At 36.6% G+C, this 22,356-nt stretch overlaps 5 protein-coding genes across 5 annotated transcripts; 2 read left to right on the top strand and 3 right to left on the bottom strand.

Annotated features, from left to right (window-relative positions):
- Window positions 1-1,306: 1,306 nt before the first annotated feature.
- LOC137587227 (ctenidin-1-like) lies at window positions 1,307-2,176 on the bottom strand. The gene is made up of 3 exons (XM_068303551.1): window positions 2,129-2,176; window positions 1,465-1,954; window positions 1,307-1,356 (listed from the first exon to the last, which is right to left on the bottom strand). The coding sequence occupies exons 1-3, from the start codon at window positions 2,132-2,134 to the stop codon at window positions 1,307-1,309; spliced, it is 546 nt and encodes a 181-aa protein (XP_068159652.1). The 5' UTR covers window positions 2,135-2,176.
- Window positions 2,177-6,127: 3,951 nt separating this feature from the next.
- On the bottom strand, window positions 6,128-6,820 carry LOC137583447 (loricrin-like). The gene is made up of 3 exons (XM_068298486.1): window positions 6,815-6,820; window positions 6,363-6,733; window positions 6,128-6,206 (listed from the first exon to the last, which is right to left on the bottom strand). Exons 1-3 carry the CDS (start codon window positions 6,818-6,820, stop codon window positions 6,128-6,130), a joined length of 456 nt encoding a protein of 151 aa, XP_068154587.1.
- A 1,341-nt stretch (window positions 6,821-8,161) lies between these two features.
- Window positions 8,162-11,124, top strand: LOC137586821 (uncharacterized). Its single transcript, XM_068302988.1, has 7 exons — window positions 8,162-8,532; window positions 8,986-9,090; window positions 9,154-9,409; window positions 9,476-9,609; window positions 9,690-9,830; window positions 9,890-10,081; window positions 10,152-11,124. Exons 1-7 carry the CDS (start codon window positions 8,329-8,331, stop codon window positions 10,935-10,937), a joined length of 1,818 nt encoding a protein of 605 aa, XP_068159089.1. The 5' UTR covers window positions 8,162-8,328; the 3' UTR covers window positions 10,938-11,124.
- Window positions 11,125-11,802: 678 nt separating this feature from the next.
- LOC137583467 (venom allergen-1) lies at window positions 11,803-12,689 on the bottom strand. The gene is made up of 3 exons (XM_068298518.1): window positions 12,564-12,689; window positions 12,124-12,503; window positions 11,803-12,058 (listed from the first exon to the last, which is right to left on the bottom strand). Exons 1-3 carry the CDS (start codon window positions 12,687-12,689, stop codon window positions 11,803-11,805), a joined length of 762 nt encoding a protein of 253 aa, XP_068154619.1.
- A 525-nt stretch (window positions 12,690-13,214) lies between these two features.
- Window positions 13,215-21,967, top strand: dpr18 (defective proboscis extension response 18). Its single transcript, XM_068303038.1, has 8 exons — window positions 13,215-13,671; window positions 18,019-18,316; window positions 19,648-20,061; window positions 20,198-20,442; window positions 20,778-20,991; window positions 21,051-21,363; window positions 21,439-21,563; window positions 21,634-21,967. The coding sequence occupies exons 2-8, from the start codon at window positions 18,130-18,132 to the stop codon at window positions 21,771-21,773; spliced, it is 1,638 nt and encodes a 545-aa protein (XP_068159139.1). The 5' UTR covers window positions 13,215-13,671; window positions 18,019-18,129; the 3' UTR covers window positions 21,774-21,967.
- Window positions 21,968-22,356: the final 389 nt, after the last annotated feature.

Raw genomic sequence — 22,356 nt, forward strand, 5'->3', positions numbered from 1 at the left:
AAGTACTATAATAATGAAAACAGAACAAACAACAAATGAAACAGACTATGTTTTAAACAAAAAGACAAAGACAAAAGACAAAGGCACACAAAATCAAAGCCCAAAACCAAAATATTGCAAAATGTAATGAGCAAAAAAAAAAAAAACCAAAAAGAAATAAAACCAAAAATTATAATAATAATTTACGAATATCAAGAACGAAGAAAAACTAAAACATGAATAAAAAAATATGTATTTATGCAATTAGAAAATTAAAAACTTTACACACACACACACACACACACACACATACATGAAGAAGAACAAAACAATTAGAAAACACCTTAAACTATATTGCAAATATAAAAAGGCTAAAAGCAAAAATAAAAAAAAAAACTCTCACACAAACACACACACAATAACTAATACACACGAAGAACAAATTTGAAAAATTAAAAAAACAAACCAAACCAAATAATTCATCTACCCAAAAAAATAAACCGAAATGAAAATTAAAAAAAAAAAAACAAAACTAAAATCCATGTTAACTTAGTAAATAATGCGATCGATACAATATGCAACTAATAAAAATGTTTTAAACAAAAAAAAAAATATATATATATAAAAAAAAAATGAAGAAAACTAAACCAGAATTGAAAAACAAAAAATGAAATTAAAAATGCAAAATAATATTAAAATTCAATAAATGAAAAATTGAAATAAAATGTCTAAGATTTTCTTTTTGGGCGGTTTGGAAAGAAGCTTTAAAAATTAATATGAAACTGCTTGGGCAGTTAGCATACTAACTAAACTAATGCATATACTAGTCAAAGGTTCTGTTTTATCAAAATGCAGCCTTGACCTAGAGTCAAGAGGTCTTTTAGTATTTAGGAAGTGCAAAAATTAGTGAAAAGTCTTAACATTTGGTTAGTATAATGATTTATTTAACACAACTTTCGAATTGTCTAACTTTTAATGGGAAATCTGATGAACCGAATCCATCCATCGGGGCGATTGAGTGTTATGTTTGCCACGCAACTTCAATCAACTGAGGCCGGATTTCCAAATCAATAATCTGTCAACTCATTCAGGAAGACCCCCCAAATGACACCTGCCAAACAGTGGCAAATGATATATGTAGATAAGTGGAAGGTGGAGGCGGGTTCATTACATCATGGAGATTGTGAGTCGATTTCGAAACCAAAATGCATATTGAATGGATTTTTGTAGACAGTTTTTATTGGTTTCGGGATGAGTATTTACAATTGCAGGGAGTGGAGTGGAATGTTAAGGGATAATTTTGCATAGGTTCATTCGGATGGCCAATTTACCAGCCGCTCTGAGCCCAACCGCCTTGAGGGGCCCAACCACCGCCGCCGCCGCCGCCGCTACCGCCATGGCCGCCATCGGAGATGACTTTGACGATTTTGACGGAACCACCGGAACCGTAACCGCCATGACCGCCACCGGAAGAGTAGCCGCCGCTATAGCCACCGCCATAACCACCGCTGTAGCCACCTCCGTGACCACCGCCATAGCCGCCGCCGTAGCCGCCGCTGCTTCCATGTCCGCCATCGGAGATGACTTTGATGATTTTGATGCTAGAGCCGCCACCTCCATAGCCACCACCGCCGCCATAACCACCACCACCGCCTCCGCCAGAGGACCAGCCAGAAGAGCCGCCACTATAGCCACCGCCGGATGACCAGCCGCCACCACCGCCGCCGCCGCTATAGCCGCCGCCTCCATATCCTCCGGCTCCCGAGTCGGAGATGACTTTAACAACCTTGACGGTACTGGCACCGCCGCCATAACCACCGCCTCCGTAGCCGCCGCCACCGCCATATCCACCGCCTGATGACCAGCCTCCGCCACCACCGCCTCCTCCTGATGACCAGCCGGAACTAACGGCTCCACCGCCACCCAAAAATCCAGCCTGAGCCATGCTGCAGACGGCGAGCAAACAAACGAATACCTTTAGTTCGGAAAAATATGAGAAAAATATGAAAACATCAGTCACACTTTTTTCACTAATTGCATCTATCGCGATAGCCACAACGAAAAAAAAAAAAAAAAAAACAAAGAAAATCCAATGTTGGGATAGGTCTTGGCTATTCCACATGACACGAGTGTTTCGAACTGAACGCACCTTCATGTTGGCCTTCTCTTGACGTGAATTAAGCTTGGACCACGACCAGAGACGAACTTCGACTGTGACTTTGCTCTGGGGCCGCTGTTGCTTTTATGGGCCAGTCGCGAAAACCCGATTCAAAATGATCGGCCCTGCCCGAAGACTGTTTGTGGCTAACAGTCCATGCTAATGTATGGGCCAGTCTAATTGCTTGTCCACGCGATGCTCTAGTCGGATTATGCCATCATCATCATCATTATCATTATCATTATCATGATCATCATCATCACCAGCAGCAACAACAACAGCAACAGCATTAACAGCATTATCATTGCATTTGGCAAACCCGCCCTTGCCTCTAACACTTTCGCACAGTGGTGCAAAATGATGTGAAAGTGTTATTGATAGTTTATCATTCGCTTCCTCTTCCTCTACACAATGTCTCAATTGGTATATAGAATGCTATATAAACGAATTCAAAGTTAACTTTATGATATTGAAAGTAACATATATTGACATCAGTTATGCGACATTAGAGAATGATAAATACTCTTACTACTATTAATACTCTACTATTATTACTCTAACCTAAATACTTATAACTTTATAGGGTCATAAGGCAAATTATTATATAGTGAAAGTTACGACATGAATATAAACTGAGAATTTTAAAGAACCTAAATTTTTGGCATCTTATAATTTAGCCAATTTCTAACCGATTTCAAAAATGTATACATCAATTTGATTGATATTTAATCACAATCATTTATCGTTAAGAGTTTTTAAGAATTTGCAGAAATTTTTAAATTAAATTTTTGTAAATTTTTATCCCATTTCGCTCAGAACATGGAATCAACTTGTTGGTGATGAAAAATCATTGAACAGAGCTCTCCGAGAGGCATTTGCTAATCCTGCTATATGCCTAATCCGGCACTGAAACTCCATGTATTGATTCTGAGGTGTTTTTGTGACAATTTAGTCATTTACTTAGTCAATTGGATATGGATCAACGAATTTGTTGTGTTCGAATACGAGTAATCATAGATAAGTACTGAAAGTAATTAAAGTTCCTGATCTGGGGCTGTTAAAATGGGGGAAAGTATACAAAAGGCAGTCCAGAAATGCGTCTCTCGAAGCATTCAAAGAACTTTTAGAATGTACTGTGTGTCAATAACAATCTTAAAAGCAAACATTTTTGATTGATACGAAAAGGTTATAAATCTGTTGAAAACAATGAATATCATATTGCATATTGCATACTTTAAGGGGCCATACAACTGCCTATGATGTATGTATGTATTTAACTTTTAGCTCTAAAAATGGAAAATTTTTAAATTTGTCACTCTACTTTGATAACTTTTTAAAATACTTCTATCTTTAACTATCTCCAACTAACACTCAACCATATAGAGTGTAAGATATTCGACTTTAAAGTGTTGCCATCCACAGCGTTCAGACTGAAAATTCAAATACTTCCGATATCATTAACATATAGATATTGCTAACGAATTAAATAAACAACAAATTTGCTGCAATTTATTAAAAAAAAAATGTATAGATAATTCTAATTCTAAAACGAATGAAACAGGGACTGACTTAATATATTTAATTATTTAATTTTCTTCTCTTCTTTGATTATGGCACCAATGTTAATCCCCCCCCCACAACCACCTGCCTCCCCCTCCGACAACAGGTAGCCCACCTCCCTATAAAAGAAACAACTTGCCAGCTTATTTTATTAGTTAGCATTATGCAATATATCAAAAATGAAACAAGCGATGAAAAAACATAAAAAAAAAGGAGAAAAAAAAACAGCTTGAAGCCAACATAACAAAAGCCCTAAGCGGCGGCAATGCTCCCAATACACAATTCGAGATCGTTTTCCACTTTGAAACCTGTGAAACTCCAATCGCAATCGCGATTGATGCCAGCCCATTAACATTTGCCCCCGCCGAAAAGGAAAACCCAGCAAAAACAATATATTTAATATATCGCTCTAAGGGGTCACTGTGGGGCAAGAAGGGGGTTTGGGGGGCATAGCTGGTTTTGGTTTTTCTTTAAAATTTGTATTTCAACTAGATTTCATGTTGTTTTTCTAGCTTATTAATTGTTGGCTCCATTTCCAAGGCAACCTTCACTTTATGCCGCTTGATAGATGACACATAAATTTTCGAATTTGAATCTTATGCGGCACGTTAATTATTTCAAACTCTTCCATTGCGGAAGCGTGTGAAATAGCCGCACATACAGACAGAAAGACAGACAGAAAGACAAATGGACAGACAGTCACGAAAACCAACAATTTTGTTCACTAGAAAGGGTTTCTTTCGTTTTGTTTTTGTTTCTTCATCCTTATATAGACAACATCATTATGTTTTTTTTTTTTTTTTTTGTTTTTGTGTTTTTACCATCTCATCTCAGATTGGGCGTAAAATTATTTATGTAACTTAGTCGTCAGTCCAGACCAAATGACCAACTGACCAACCAAACAGCCAGCCAAAGAGCCAAAGAGCCAGCTGCCAAATGAGTTATAATCGTATCAAAATTTAACTAATGCAATTCGAGCTACCCTACTGAATATGCATGAGGGAGCCCAACTTCTACTTGAAACCGAATGACAACAACAATTAGCCAAACATATGAAGGTCCATAAATTTAATGGTATACGAAATATATGTATATACATATAAGATGTGTCGCCTTTCACCAAATTACTACTAAATTACTAAAATCTAAGTATATACTAAATCATATTTCGCACTTAAACCAAGTCTACCATTTAAAGTTATAAGTAAGGTTAATACAAGACTCTGAAAGTCATTTCCTTTGACAAAGACAGGTCAACATTTTTGCAATTTCTCTTTCTCTTCTCTTAAAATGACAAGAAATTTAAGGTCAATCAATTTCATTTGAATGTAATGATTGAAAATCATAATGAATAATTAATTTCCATTTTTACATTATAAGATGAAAAACTTTTAAGTCCAACAGGTGAGAGAACTTCTTCAGATCAGAAAGATATAATGACAAATGGCCCTGCTGAATCCAAAGATCCCATGTTTTTGGAATCTGAAATCAATCCCTTTAGGATGTGAAATCGTTTTGGGAAATTAAAAATATCCATCTCCCAAGTATTATGTTTAAAAAATGAATATAGTTTTGATTATGTTTAGCAAGGTTCATTTGTTTTGTCATTATCTACGGTTGTATTTCCCATTCGATTTCTGGATACTTAAAGGTCTTCACCCTGATCGGATAGTCGTTTCAAGAACCATATCCAATAATACTGTCTTTAAATAAACTGTGGCTTGTATCAACCACTTAACCAAACGGAATCATTTGGAAATTGTGAGAGCATTCGATTAACATTTACTTATTGATCTGTTGGCAAAATATTTTCAATGGTCTGTTACAATCTTTCCATAGAAATTATGTTTGAAATGCCACAGCGACAGATGAAGATGAAACCAACAACAGAAACCTGATTAATTGTTAACAAAATTGTTACCCCGTCGATAGCATTTAATGCTCAATCATGGCCTTGAGCTTGAACGGAAAAATCCCCGACTACTTATGATGCGATTGTTTTATACTCTAAAAGTGAAGGTATATACATTTGGGTCAACGCTTGGGCCACGACCTAAGGTCTGCACGGTTTTCCAAAGATAATTGAGATGATCATGAGGGAAGAGCAAAGATGATCATGAGCATATAGCAAAGAATTGGTCTCATGTATCTTTGAATCGAAAGGGTTAACTAAACAAGGGTATAGAACAATCGATTGACAGACTTGAACTGCTCTCTGCTTATGCTTATGGCGAGATAAAAGTGATGGTCCAGGTTTAGGTCCAGGTCTTTTGAAAACAAAGAACCAATTTGTTTAGTTTTTGGGTTTTTTTTTTTTTTTTTTTAAAGTATATTAATTATATAAACTATTAATAACAACATCTCAGCAAGGCCAAATGACTCAATCCGACAACAATAACAAATGAGTTGAGCCAAAAGCCTATATGGAACTTAATCCCAGCCAGCGCTGGCACCGCCAGATGCCCAACCACCGGAGGAGGACCAGCCACCACCGTTGCCGCCACTGTAATGGGAATGATCATCACCAGAGCTAATCAGTTTGATGATTTTCACTTCTTCGTTGTGATGCCCATGATGTTCATGTTCATGATGATGATGATGATCGTGGTGACCCAACTCGATGGGAGCGCTCTCCTCATGGATAACCTTGACAATGTTGATGCCACCATCAGAGTGGCCGCCAGAGTAGCCACCGGAATAGCCGCCAGAGTAACCACCGGAGTAGCCACCAGCGAAACCGTCAGAGTGGCCTCCATCTTCGCTAATCACCTTGATGATTTTCACCTCCTCGGCTGCTGCATGCCCATGGCCATGTCCGTACTCGTATCCACCATGACCACCATATCCATGGCCTTCATCCTCTTGACTGATCACCTTAACAATGGTGGGTGCTCCCACTGAAATGGAGCCGCCGCCGCCGCCTGATGACCAGCCGCCCGAACCGCCACCGCCTCCGGATGACCAACCACCTGAACTGCCGCCTCCAATAAATCCAGCTTGGGCCAGGCTCACACAGGCAATAAGGCAAACAAAAAGCTATTGGAAACCAAGGAATGTATTTAGAAATATTAACACTTAAGTTGCCGAAAAAGGTTAAATTCGGGGGTCCAAGATCACCTTCATTTTTGTTGTCGGTTGTGCTAGGGTTAATTTAATGCGCTTGTTGGATGAAGTTCAAACTTAGTTACAACTGCCCAGAGGGCACCTATTTATATCCAAAGTGACATTCGAAATTCGAGTTCGAGATGGTGTGTTGCTGTTGTTGTTTGTGTTGGTGTTGACCTGAGGGTACCGCTAGTTAATCAGCTGTAGATCACTAGATCAGCTGATTCATTTGAAGCATATCAAAACAGCCAAAAAGAAAACCGAAAACAAAACTGACATTGGTATACCCTGCAGGGCTTGAAATCTGGTCTTACCCCTCAAGTTATCCATTCACTTCATGTTAATTAAACAAATCGTTCATCTTATACCTAGTTCCCAAGGAACTGAGCTAACATCTTGATACGGATAAATGAAATGCTGAGGGATTACATTGACTCGTCTCAACTTTATGGGGTCAGAAATGCCCTCCAATTGAAAGCAGAGTATAACAAAGCAATCAAAATCAAAAATTTTCTTGGCGAATTTTTTTTTTTCTTTGTTTTGTTGTGGTCAGTCGAACCGGTTTTCGGGTTTTATTATTATTATGCAGATTTTCGCACCAAATTGGCAAACCACTTTAGATGGCTTAATTATGCAAAAGTCAATCTCTTTTTGCTTTTGAAGCCTCATAGTAAACCCAAATCATAGCCAGACGATCCACCAAAACAACCAAGTAACAACCATGCGAAAACATATCGTGTGTGTAAGTGGATTTTGACACGCCATAACTAATATACCCTTCAGTGTCTATGTGAACTCTTAATGTCCAACTGTGAGTTCCCTTACAAAGTTCTCTAAGTTCAAATCTTTCGATAACTTCCACTGATTCGAGTACAACCAAATTAGAAGTTACTTTTATCAACTCAAACTAGAATCGCAGACACATGATCTACCTGCTTTATGAGTTCTAAATAAATTAAGATTACATTTAAAAATTGAATATTGAAACTGGCTTAAACTGATGCAAACGTTATGCCAAAATCTAATTACCCCCCCTTTTTGGAGTGGATATAAAAAGAGGTCACAATGAAAGATATAAAAATGAATTAAGATTAACAAATGTTGCGTTTTATAGTGAACATCTGCTGTTGCTGCTGCTTAATTAACCTCACAATAAAATATATATACCCATATATATAATCTTTTTTTTCTCCTAGTTTTTGGTTCATTTTGCAACTTTCACGCTCTGCCAATGAAATAATGTACTTACAATACCTACACCTAAGTGCCCCATTCAGTTATGTGTAATGGCACCCTCATATTGATGGATTGATTGATTCCAAGTAGGCCAAGTGAAATATATATAACATCTGGATATCTAACAAAAATGTATACACATGTATAGATTTTATATTTGATTACACATGTACATACGAACAACAAACGAATCATTAGATCAAAACAAAATAGACCAATAAATTATTATCCGTAATTGTGGATACAGAAGGAGTATTATACATACATATATGATAGCACCAAGCCAATAAATGTCGAAACGCAATCGAGAAGGTATTGACGGTGAGTTGAGGAAGCAGGCCAGACAGCGTTTCAAGAGATTGGTTAGAACCGTAGTTCTCAATATGCGTTGGCTGAATGAGGCCAATGACGAATCTGGCCTCTCGTTAAATGTGAAGCGAAACGTTGCCATGTTGGTACGTCAGAAGCGGAAAGTCGGCATGATGACCATGGCGGTAAGTATCAGATTCTATATATGCAATACTCTATATTTCTGTAAGCAAGTCCTTAAGTAGTCCCTCTACAGGATGGGAAAGAAAATAGGCAGGACACAAAACAAGCCTCCTACAAATTAGATAAGATAAACCACATCAATTGTTATTGGCTTAAACATATTTTTTTTGAATCGTCGACAAAATGTTTCCCAAAAGTTATTAACAATATCAAATTACTTTCTTTGGGAACAAGTCGCTTCCATTTGACTTGGCCATCTACATAAGATAGATTAAAAGGGCGAAAGGAATCTCCCACATACTTTTAATATAAAGTCCAACACAGAAAAGAATCCTCAACACACACATACATATACATATGGGTATAAGATAATGTCCTTACCAGGAAGAAGGGGATGAATAGTATTTCATATTTTGAAAATAATTTCTAATAATAATTTTCTTTGAATTTTTAAGGAGAAATCTCTTTTGCGTACTCCACATTTCGCACGCACAGTGGAAGACAGAAAGAAACTGTGCTCAATAGTGGCCAATCTTGAATGTTTTAATAAATTACCACCGGTAAGAGAGAGTCTTCTGTTCTCTCTCTTCCCTGGCTAACGTTAGTCATTGAGTTTTTTGCAGAAAATACGAGCTCGTCTTGTGCCATTTGTTACATTTATGGCTGTCAATTCTGGACGCAATATAATGAAGGAGGGTGATTATCCCATAACATTGTATTTCATAATCAATGGCGAAGTTGAAATGTCAAAGAATATATTGAATAGAATAACCAAGAAGTACGAGGCGAAAACAGAGTCACTTTTTGGACCAGGAGATTGCATAGGCGATGTGGATCTATTTGAAGATGCTCCCAGAACAAATACCTATACAGCCACATGTAGGTTTATCTAGGGATATAAATGACTTAATTTTTATTTATATTGGTATTTTCGTTCTTTAACAGCCAATTGTGAACTTTTGGCGGTTTATGAAAGCGATTACAATCGACTTCTGAAGCCCTATCTATTGAAACAGTGGGCAGAAAAGAAGACAGCTCTGAGGGCTTTGGATTATTTCAATTATTTCAATGATGAGCAGGTTGTAAATGAATTAGGTTAACTCCTAGTTTCAGTATCTTAACTCTTGAATGGTTTTGTGGGGGTCCTTGTCTTTGCCAGATAGTAAATGCTTGCAAATATGGAAGTATTCAGCAATTCGATCCATTGGAAACTATATATACAGAGGATAAAGGATTCATGAGTTATGTATATTTCGTTTTAAGCGGCGAATGTGCCATGCTCCAGTGTCTTTATATGAAGGTGAGGAGGAGAGTGTGTGTGAGTTTTGAGAGTGTACCCACTAATGGATGGTTCCTTAGATCACTTATATTGGACGAGAGAAGCAATTCGAATTGACTAGTGTTTCCCGACGTGAAAGTGTCGACAATGTATTATCGGAAGAGGCCAAAAAACATATGCGAATGTCTGTGAAACCGGTGACCAAGCATGATGCCACTAAAGCTATGCAATCCAGCTCATCTTCTGATAATATGGATAAAAAGAGTAAAACAGTAAGTACAGAGACATTGTCATAGGCGTAAAGGACATTTGCTTTGAATTTATGTATTTGGAATACATTAGTTACGTAAGATGACATTCAGAGAAATCGAACGAGCCTGCGACATGTGGCTAAAACCAGTGGATGAGCCTACTGAAAATAAAAAGAAACGTCAATCGAATGTATTTAATGCCATGCATAAAGCCCTTGGAGGTGATGACCAGCAGTTTGATTATCTAGACGAAGATGAGTACAGTTATGGGGAAAGAGTAGGTGCTGATGATGATGATGACGACGATGATGATGATGAGTATGAGCGAATAATTGAAACTGATAGTACTAGGAATGAACCTGAACCTGAGTGGGAACAGCAACCTGGGGTTGGTTTTGCCGACTCAGAAATCCCTACAACATCATCCAGCGGCAGCCGCTTCTCTACCACATCGAGTGACAGTGTTATGGCCAAGCCCAAGAAGACAACATCGATGCCCAGAAGAGATCAATTTGAAACACATTTCATTGATATTGGCTCGCTGACGTATGGCGGCATTTTCGGTTTGGGCGAGAAAATGGATCATCGTGTGATAATGGCTCGCACCACTGTCCAATGCCTTATCCTTCCACGTTTCTGGCTATTCGAGGAGCGACAGAATCCGGGTAATATCTGGCAACGTCAACGCTTCTATATCAATTGCAATATACCATCGCGTGAGGCACTCTTTTCGGACTTTATTAAGACACGCAAATGGGATAAATTTCGTTCGGATTATGTGCATAGTCAACTGAATCAAGAATCCTTGGCAAATAGTACCAAAGTCGAAGATATTCCCATAATAAGTCGCATTGTTCAAACAACTGACGAGTTGTAGAACAAGGGATCATAATGCCAATTATATTTTCTTATTTTCAATACTTGTCCAAATGTCTACGTATGTATGTATGTAGATGTATGTATGTACATTTATATGTATGTACAACGAGAAGGATTTCATCATCCCCCAAAATGGTTAGAGTACTAAATAATATATATATATATGTAAATTGAGGATAAATTAACTTCTTTCTTGTGTTTTTTTTTTGGCTCGGAAAGGACAAGCTTTCAGCCAAGTCCAAAAGCCTTTTTCTGATTAAAGCCTAAAGCACGAAGGAAGTCAGTCCAAACTTTTGAGGAACTTTCTCCATTGCTTCAAACCTATAATACGTTAAATTCCTCTGGAAATATCAAGGAAAATTTTAACAAAATTTACCATGGGAAATGTTTTTGGAAATTTCTTAGAAAGTTTCACACTTATGAAAGGATTTTCTAAAAAAAGAAATTTCTTAGCAAGTTTCACACTAAAAATTATGAAAGGATATTCTAAGGATTTACCATGGTACCAGGAGAAAAGTTTTTGGGAATTGCTAAGCAAACTAACTAAATAAGGTTTGAAACCAGTTTTATTCTGACTTTTTAGTGTTTTGGAAGTTGGAATTTGGAGTAAAAGCCTTCAAAGCTTATCCATTCAGACCGAAAGGAAAAAGCAACTTGGTTCAGAATGTCCTTACGATATACAAAAGTTTCGTGTCCCATAAAAAAAAGGAAAAATGTACTAAAAGTTGAAACGGTTTTGTTTTTCTTTATATATATTCCTTGGGAATTTCTTATAAAGTGTAAACTAAAGTTGAAAAATAGAAACTTTACCCAAATACGATATTCAAAAATGAATCACCATGGCGGGACTTCTTGAACTTTGGTTAGCCCGACCATTGATTATAGTTGTAACTCTCGTTCTCCGAACAGAGATTGGGATATGTTGGATTCCTGCCCGTTGAACACTCCGAGGCTGGCGGTGAACCTGCACGATAGACTGGATTATTGATGACATTCGTGACCGCATAATTGCAGGCAAGGAGAGTGCCCTGCCCATTATTGGCATCAGTGTAACGGGCAATGGCACATCCCACACGATTGTTCCGCTCATTAACCATCGTGGTAAAGTGACCGATGGCCCTGAAGCGAAATAAGCCCCCCATTTGACACTAAGCCTTTGCATTGATTTTAAGAGTTTAGCTTACGGTCCGCCACGCGTTTGATAGTTCTCTATATCGGCACTGGTGGCATACCGATTTTCATCGAACCACGCCGCAATCCGTTGACGCAGAAAATCATTAATATCTCCACTCCGTGTAAAGAGAACACTAAGATTCTGTCCGGCATAGCGATAGGTGTTCGTATTCCGGCACTCATCATGGGCCATTCGACATTGCAGGGTATTGTAGGCGGCCAACTGGGCCAGAGTTGGATCCCATGTCATGGTGCCCATATGCACGGCTGATGGGAAACCACCCAAACCGCCGCTGGCAATTTGATTGCGTCTCTCATTGTGAAGTTGTAGTATTAATGGAATATACGAATTGATGGCCACAAATTGGCCACTGCAACCGCTGACAAAGCGCTATTTCAAAATTTAAGCATATATGTTTTGTTGTTGTAGAATTGACAATAAGACACTTACGCCACTACTACCACAGGCAACATGACGCAGACCACCTGGACATAGTTCGGGATCACAATAGTTCTGGGCCCCAACGGAGGCTAGAAGGGTCGCTACTAGTGCCAGTAGTGCCGTCAATTTTATCATCATAAGTCAGGCGACAACATCAGATGGTGCTCTATTTATAGGCCTTGGGAATTGAGTAGCCATTGTTGGCTCAAAGAAAACAACATCTGTTGTTTACTTACGTGCGAAAAACAAACCCATTTACCTACATACGATCCATAATGAATGAATTTTTGCTTTTTTAACTACTTTCCAGCAGATCGGCAAGATAAAACGACTTGGAACTAGTTCCATTTGTATTATTTCAACTTGTAATTTTTGAAAAATCTTTTCATAGTTGGAGAATCCTTTCGTATTTCTGCACAAAAAAAGCTCATCATTGGTGAGCTTTTTTGGGACAACCCTCAAAAGAGGAACCATTGAGTGTGGTGAATAGAGAGAGAGTTATTCGTCTTAGAGCGAATGAGTGAGTGAGTGAGTGAGTGAGCTAACGAGTGATTCTTTTCACTCAACGAGTTCTGTTCAGTTCGAAGGATGCTTCGACGATGTCTCTGTAATTTTTGTGCCAACGACGACGACAGTTCATTACTGTTTTCAAGGATAAGCGATGCCCACGTGCTGGCCCAAGAGTACGCAAGAATAAAACGTATTCCCAACAACAACAACAACACAAAAATAATCAAATAAAAGAAACACAGAACTAACTTCATAGTTGGTAGTCATCGTCGCCAGTGTCGTCGTTGTCGTTGTCGTTGTCGTTGCCGTTGTTATTCGACGTCGTCGTCCTTACTTTCGTGGTCCTTTGAAATAGCCGCATATTAGACGTTAACGGAATACTTAAACTAAATGAATCAACAAATGTTTTAATTTAGAAAAGTAAATAAACTTTTCATATTTACTTTTGTGTGTCGTGTTATTTTTTTCTGTTTTTGTTCCTTTTGTGGCCAAAAAGTGTTGATGTGAAACAAAAATGTGCATACTATAAATAATATATACCTGTTATATTTCAACATACTAAATGGAATATTGAATTTTACTTTACAACCCATCCATTTAAGTGTGGGTAAGTGTGACAATGAAAGTTTGGTTTCGTTTTTTGCCTTAATTTTTTCCTGTTTTCTTGGTAACTTTACAAAAGTTTTACAAGTCAACTATTAAAAGGGGAATAAGTTGATCCAAAAGTCAAGTAACTGTCAAAATCATTCCATTCCATAAAGTTGTGAAATTTGCTTTCTTTAGTTTTATGTTTAAACACTCTAATATTAACCATTATCATTCCATATTAATTTTAGATGGAATGCAATAAATTAGATCATTTAAGAGTCTTCTCAGATTCACTTCCTAACTCTATTAAGTTTGAATTTTGAATACATTTCAAAATAGAAATCTTCTCCAAAAGTTAAACAAGCTTAAAAATGTTTTTTTTTTTTTTTTTGTTCCATTGTTTTTATCGAAGCGTTTAGATTGCATAGTCTAAATAATATTTATTATTTTGAAATAAGCAATGGAATTTTAACTATTATTTGTGCATTTCAAACTATAAATAATAAATCATTCAAAGAGCAATTTTTTGGATTTTAAGGGCAATATGTTTTGTAATTTGTAATTCACTTTGAATTCCAGACATCAATCAATTTAGCATAAAATAACTGCAAGCAATTGCAATTATAGGCAAGGAAGAAGAAGAGAGGCTGAAAAAAGAAATGAAAATCGTTTATTTATTAAGGCATTTCCATTCATTTTCCGAATGCAAAGGATGTAACGGACACAAAAAGCAAAAGGATGTGAAACACAAAAAAAAAAAAACAAGCCTGAGTTTTTGAGTGTGTGTGTGTGTGTGTGTGAGTGGCATGTGAAAAATGTAAATCTTGATGATTTAAGAGAAAGTCCATATAAATTCACACCTGCTTTTGTGTGTGTTGAAGCACCTGAGGTGCTTGTATGTGTGTGAGTGTGCGTGTGTATGTCTGTGATGGAAAACAAGAGCGATTAGGAATGATTAAATCATACCAAAGGGCAACTGGTAACAGAATTTTAAAAGAAAAATTGCATATCAAATGTCAGTTGTTAAGTCCATGACTTTTCCTTTTACATTCAATTCAAGTGTATCAATGGCATTTTAGAAAAAGAACATGACTAAACACAAACTAGATAAGAGACTGTAAAGGCAATGAAGAATTAATTTGAATAATTTCTATACGATGAATAGAAATCTTTTGGATAAGTAGGCTTGTCTTTATGGTTACTAACATCGACTAACTAAACTAACTGAAAGAATCTGCTGCTGGATTATTCTATGCTTTCCATACTCTTCGCTTAACGTTGTAATTCTCAACTAGTTCTCGTGAGTTGACAAGACAACACTCAACATGTCTTGAACATTTTTATGGCACTTTTAACTTTAAGCCAATTTAAGCCATGCAATTTTATGTGGCCAAAGGCAAATACATATGTACATACAAGTATGTTTGTATGAAACGGATGTATCTGGTAAAGGTTTCGTATAATGGACAATTCACATGTGTAAGCCCACTTTTATGACGAACGTATCCATCAATATTAAATTTCGATCAAGGTCTATAAAAATCAAATTGATTGCCACCTGCAATTGATACTAAAAAGGCAAACTTTTATGGAGATTCTTGTTATCAAAGGTTAACTGGACTACTCGAAAGGTAGTGAAGATCCTCCTGAAGGCACATTCTGTTGACTGAATTAGAAGTAAATCAGAATCAGAATTATAATTCTTATAAAGCAATTTTCATATGTTGGTATGTGTACATGAATATTTTCGTTTTCTTTTGCGACTTAAAAGGATTTCGCTTTAAATAATTTGAAGAAACAGAAAATTAACATAAGCACAGGGAAATGTCAAACCAAGAACTTTTTTAATCTGAATATAAAGCAGAGGAATTTTTTTTTTTTTTTTTGGAAGTAATGAACACAGCGGGGGGTTCGGCAAAAGGTGGAAGGAAAAATATATATATATATGTATGTGTGTGTACAAGAGTTAATGCGCTCACACACAGAGAACAACAAAAATAAACAAAAATCTAACACAAAGCACGTTTTGCTTTCCTCTTAACCATTGGGCCCGTTCTATGCCCCATGCCCAATGGCCCACAGCAGGTGCAGAGATAGAGATGGAGATGAAGATGGAGCGGTACCAGCGGTAACATTTGGAGGAGCAGCAATAGTAGCTGTTGCTACCCCGCTAAGCTAAAGCGTTAAGAGCTAGTTAGCAAAGCCAGGTGAAAGAGGCAAATGATGAAGGGCAAACAAAATACGAAAGCAAAAAAGAAGCAAACACATACATTCATACAACAACAACAACAAGAAAAAAATACAAAACGCGGCACAAAGACGTGACAGACATTCCCTGGCTCCTTGAGCTTCAGCCCTTGGCTAAAAGGCAGTTGCAGATGAAACAAAAAACGACACAAACAACAAAAAAAAAAACACCAAAAAAAAAAAAAGTGAAGAGGCCGGGTAAAGCCTGTGGTTCTTGGATTTTGGGAGTAACTGCTGTGACACATGGCCGTCGAAGAGGTGCAGGCGTAGAGGGGCGCCTTCAAAAGGTGGTGGGGGCGCTGGAATGGGGTGGGTTTAGAGGGGGGATGTGCGTGAAAACGGAAACGGAATGAATTAGTACCTACTGGGGAACGCAACATGATGAAGGTGAAATGCCAAAATGTTTCAACTGCACACGTATTGTATATGTAGATGTAAATGTGTGTGTGTGTTGGTAGTTAAAACATTCCGGATGCTAACTTTGTCACTCCCAAGTTTTTATATACCTTTGGATCCCCCTCCACACACACACACACACACACACACACATTTGACTACTGCTCAAATCAGAAATTTCGTGAACCAAAATCCTAAGTGAAGCGATAGAGAATTTCCTTTTTCTTTGTTTGCCCATTCCATGCTGGTATTAGAGATGCTCTCGAACCATACATATAAGCCTCTTACGAATTTAAAACATGTATTATTTAATCGAGAATGCTAAATATTCTCAATTTCCAGTCAGGACATATGTATGCGCCTTAATGTATGCAATGCATAGTGAACAAACTGCTTTTTGAAACAAATGCAAAACTTTTGAAATGTCATTGGCCTCACAGATGATCCCCAATGCAATTATTTGTTAACAAATTCTTTGTTGCCATTGCCTAGTATGCCCAACAAGTTGAAGGGTATTCCAAAGGAGGGGCAGAGAAATTTTAATGATGATGCCTTAAGGAGTATGGTGTGTGCTGTCCTCTGCCTGGGAGTTGGCAGTTGGGAGTAAGGCAAACATAATTTTACTTTTATTGCCTGCGTGTCATGTAGGAATCTCGAACCTTTAATATAAATAAATGTACATACATATACATACATACATACAAACATATGCATCTGAAGAGATGTCCAACTTTAATCTCGTTGTTCTTTGGTATTTTTTTTTTTTTTTTTTTTTTTGTAATATAACGTTTAATTATTTTTAACTGGCATAACAAAATCAGAACCAGATAAAACGGCAAGTAAACAAACAAACAGTCAAACAGAGAGAATAAAAAAGGAAGCAAAAAATAATCAGTAACAAAAAGTGAAAGAAGAATCATACAATATATACAATGTATATATATATATTTATATATATATGTATGTGTATATGTACGTAGACTAATATAATATTTATTACGGTGATTATGTCAAGGCAAGGCAAAGAGCAGCAACGCCCACAAAAACAAAGCCAAGAAAGAAAACAAAGCATAGAATAAAAGTAAAAAAAAAAAAGAGTACACAAATAATTTTCACAAGCAACGTACTTTCTATACCCTAAATAAATGAAATGAGTTTATAATGCTGACTTCAGATTCGAATTAAACAAAACATTAAGATTTTAGTTTATGTGAAAAGATTTGGATCAATCTTTTTTCTCATCCCAATTCTCAATGAGTGCCAAATTATAGTGTAACTTTGGGAAAGGGTATTTGAAAGAACAACAACAACAAGAAAAGAAAACAAAAAAACTCAGCAGATAGCACCATAAACTACCATGATGATGCCGCAAGGCAACTTACTCAGACCAGGCCAGCTCAAAACTCTTTAAGACTCAGAAGTGTGACAGAGATAGACAAAAAAGACACTAGCAGCAGCAGCAGCAAAGGGAGGGGGAAAGCAAAAGAGATAGATTTAGTTGAGGCCATCAAAAAATTTTTGTGTTGTTTGTAGAAAATTAAAATTTCCCTTTTACTTAACTTTGCTTTTCCGTTTTGTATTTTCCAGAGACAAAAAAAAGAATGAAAACTTAACTAAACAAGAGAGAAGAGAAAAAGAAACCGAAGAAGACTACTTTACCATACCAAACATTTCTCATATTCTCTCTTTATCTCTCTCTCTCCCTTCTCTCTCTCTCTCACAGTCGACTGCGTTTTGTTTGGGTTTACATCCTTCTTTGGTTTTGTGGGAATAAAATGAAGGTTTCTGATTTCTATCGACCAGAATTAAAAAGTCACGTCGTTCCGTGCAAAGGATGAGGCGTTCAATAGTATATAGCTCAACAACAACATCAACAACATCATCAGCATCAGCAACAGCATTAGACACGTCTCAAGGACGCCAAACAGTGCCGCTGCCTCATTTGCCCCTCAGAAGCCTGAGCCTAATACGGCTATTTGCTGTTATCTCCATAATTGGATCACAATTTGCTTGTGTCTTGTGTAAGTACAAAATTATCTCAATTAATAACAAGCGACATTTTCTTCTACCATTTTTTCTTTTCTTTTTACAAATCAATTCTCTAAATATTTAAATGCAAAGTAGTATCGACAAAAATCATTCCTGATGTGCCTACAAATTTAGATATAATATTACTTGTTTCTCTTTCCTTTGAGTTGTTTGCCAGTTTAGGAAGGGACAAAAGACTCACCGAGATCTATCTATTCATCCAATTCGGTCCGATCCATCTGTCCCCTTTGCCTTAAATGAGGTCAAGCGATTTGCACAAAACTGAATTGGCCAATGTGTGCACTAAAGAGCTAATATGAGTGATTGCCATTGGTATATATACATATCAAAGGCAGTTTAATGTATGAATTTAAAAAGAGCTTTTTCTCCCTTGATGATAGGATATAGTGTTTTTTTTTTTTGAAATCAATTAAGTGGGACACCTTAATGAGCATACATATGTATGTATGTACATATACACATGACTTTCATTTTCGGATTAACTTTAGTGAGAAGCAAACGCATTGAAAATTTATGAATGCCAAAAACAGTTTTCATCTTATGATACAAAATGACAAAAATGGATTTTAGAGAGAATTATATTTTAATATTATCCACTGTGCGTTTTGTTTTCTGTTGTTCTCCCATTTTTGTTTCGTTTTTTTTTAAATATATTGTAGGCAATTGTTATGAGTTGTTTGGTTAAATGCATTAAAATGAATTATTAAATGGAATAATTAATGATTTAATGAGTTAGTTCTTTTGTCAGGGTTATGGATATAAAATTTACTCACATTACATAATAATGTATTTAATATTAAATGTGAAATTCAATGCAAACAGCAAATCGACATTGATTGAAAAAGAAATCTTTAAAACGAACTTGGATTATAGGCAACACATAGGGGACAACATGTCGTATGCGTAATCTGAATAGAAGAAAATGTACAAATTGCATTCTTGGTGGGCAAATTTTATTAATGGCTCATGAAACTAGTGAAATGGAATCCATCTAAATGGCAAAACAAATCAATTACATATGAAGACATATTGATTAGGCGATAAATTGTATGTTCTTTGGAAACAAATCGATTAAGCTGACTAAGAAAAAAACCAAATAGCTTAGTTACGCGAGGCAGACACTTCAGTGTTCAGTTAGTTATTTTAAAAACCTTTAGTTGTGCATTAACATAATAATCAAGAACTTAATCTCTCTGTCAGTTGAAAAAGTGCTCAAGAATGTGTTTAGTGTTTAACATTCGAATAAATTTAGTTGATAGTTTTTATATACATATGTTTGTAATTTGCATATAATTTTTGGCAGGCGGACCAACATCAATTGGTATAACCACATCGACAGCAGCTTCAAGTGTACAACCGAATAAAAGCAACAGCACTGAGAATAATAATTTATATTTTGATGACCAAAATACAACTAAAACGATTTCATCGGCATCCACTGCGAAGCCAACCCTTCACGCATCCCATAACCATCAGATGCCAGCAGAAACAACGATACCCTCCGTCGACAGCAGGAGCAATGAGATTAGCTATAGCCCGAGTACGCCAATCAAAAATTTAATTACCAGCCCAACTGGGCTATCAACAACAGCAAAAACAACATCAGCAACATCAGCAACGGCAGCAACGGCGGCGGCAACGCCCAAAAGTGTTTGGAGCACCAACAAGCAACCCATCGATTCCACACGCACCCGAAACCATTGGACAACCGTTGGGGGTAAGTCAAGTGGTCAAAGTGGGTGGGAGACTGAAAAAGATAGAGAAGAGTAAATTGTTCTACTAAAGTTGAACTTGAAACCAAATGCAATTAGTTTAATCGACACAATGTTCTATCTGTGTTGTATTTACTTTAGGTTCCTCCACCCATGATACGGAACGTCCGCGAACGTTTCGCAGCAAACATCATCATGAGCATCACTGGGGTCCATTTTTTGAGGAGCCCCACAATACGGCGTCATCATCATCATCATCATCATCCTTATCCTCATCATCATCGGCATCATCGGCATTGTCGGGCGGTGAGAATCTAGTGGCCGCTGTCCATCTATTCACCGAAGCAGTTCTCAATTGTCGTGTCGGAATGCTGAAAGACAAGACGGTAAGTTTGAAGCTTTAGCTTATGCACTTTGTAAGCTAAAGCAATTTGCACATCTATGCCTAGGGATAGATTTCACTAATAAAGGACGTATCACATGACATCGAATATCAGCTATCAATCATATTTCAGACACAATACGCACTATAAACCCCTTTCCACGTAATTGTAAGCTGTATGTATCTGCCACAACTTTGAATTGTAATCGTATTGGTAGCTTGTTGAACGTTGGTTTGAACACACGAGCTAAGCACATCCTTTCAAAATGGTTTCAATGACACAAAAGCAAATGCAAAACCTGGACTAATATGTATTCTTCCTTTGTCTTCCTCTTCCAGGTTATGTGGGTTCGACGCACCACAGAGAAAGTATCCCTGCTTACAGTGGGTAATGTTACGTATAGTGGCGATCCACGTATCCGGGTCAAATTTCAATATCCAAACAATTGGCGTCTATTGATTAATCCAACACATCGTGAAGATGCTGGCATCTATATGTGTCAGGTTTCTACGCATCCGCCGAGAGTATTTACTACAAATCTCACTATATTAGGTAAGACAATTTGCATTACACATACGCCAAGTAGAGTCACTTAATGTATTGTTTAACAGAGCCACCACTGCGTATTATTGATGAGCATGAACGAGATGTTGGCGATCGTTATTATAAATCGGGTAGTACAGTTGATCTTCAGTGTCAAATATCAAGGAATTTTTTTCAAAAAGAAAGCTACAATATACTCAAATCATCGGCCATTAATGACACAATGATGGCCTATATTAAAACTGAACTTAATAATCTTGGCAATCGAGATCAGACTCAACAAAAGGTGTCTAGTCAAGAGTTTGAAAAGCACTTGGATAATTTTATAACATGGGCCAAGGATGAGGAAGCACTGCAAGCACTGACCAATAAACGATATACGTAATTAATTTATTCTGATACATGCACATTGAGATTGAGATTGGATTCTATTTATGTATTCATTTTTATTACCAGCATGTCTGATAAATGGTTGACTTGTCGAATTTCAATACCAGATGCTAAACTAGCCGACAGTGGAAACTATTCATGTTCCCTTGGACGATTATTTACGGTAATTGTTCAAGTACAAGTTTTAACAGGTAAATATAACATGCATACACATAAATGTAGTAAAAATTGGTAATGATCGAATTTATTTTATTTTTCTAGGGGAATTACCCGCTGCTGTCCAACACAATTTGGCATCTAGATCCGTAATCAATGAATTCCTTATGCCTTGGTGTCTCTTTCTCATCATTGTAGTTTCTAATTTTCATCGATTTCTTCATTCAAAGTTCGTAAACGTTTGAGATCAGGAATTGGAATTGGACTCAACCATACATACATATATACACCATACATACATACATACATACAAACATATATAAAACAAAATCTTTCAGATAAATTTCCTAAGATCGACTTGTCCAACAAAATAAAATTAAGTATTCATATATAATTAATACAAAATTTTATATATCAATTTACTTTCCTTTCATACTTATCCTCCTCTCGTTAAGAAGCTTAACAAATACAACATCCTGATATATGTATCAGTTATTAAAAGGGTTTCTTAAAATAATTAACAAAACTTATTTAGCATTATGGTTTTTTTCTGAGTTCAAGAATTATGTAAATATTGTACAAATTGGTAAAGTTTTTTGCAACTTTTTAATTATACACCCTAACCTCAATAATGTTGATTATGTATAAGTTAATTATTGTAATCTAACCAAACAAAATTATTGATTATATTGTTGAACTGAAGCCAAACATTAAAAACCACAATGGATGAAATTGTACTTTAATATAATTTTTCTTAATTGTAACACGCATGTCAGAATCTTTTATTATGAACATCGTATATTATATGGAAATAACAAACTCGAGAAA

This window comes from Drosophila tropicalis, unplaced genomic scaffold (genome assembly GCF_018151085.1).
Source record: "Drosophila tropicalis isolate 14030-0801.00 unplaced genomic scaffold, ASM1815108v1 contig_158, whole genome shotgun sequence".
Lineage (NCBI taxonomy): Eukaryota > Metazoa > Arthropoda > Insecta > Diptera > Drosophilidae > Drosophila > Drosophila tropicalis.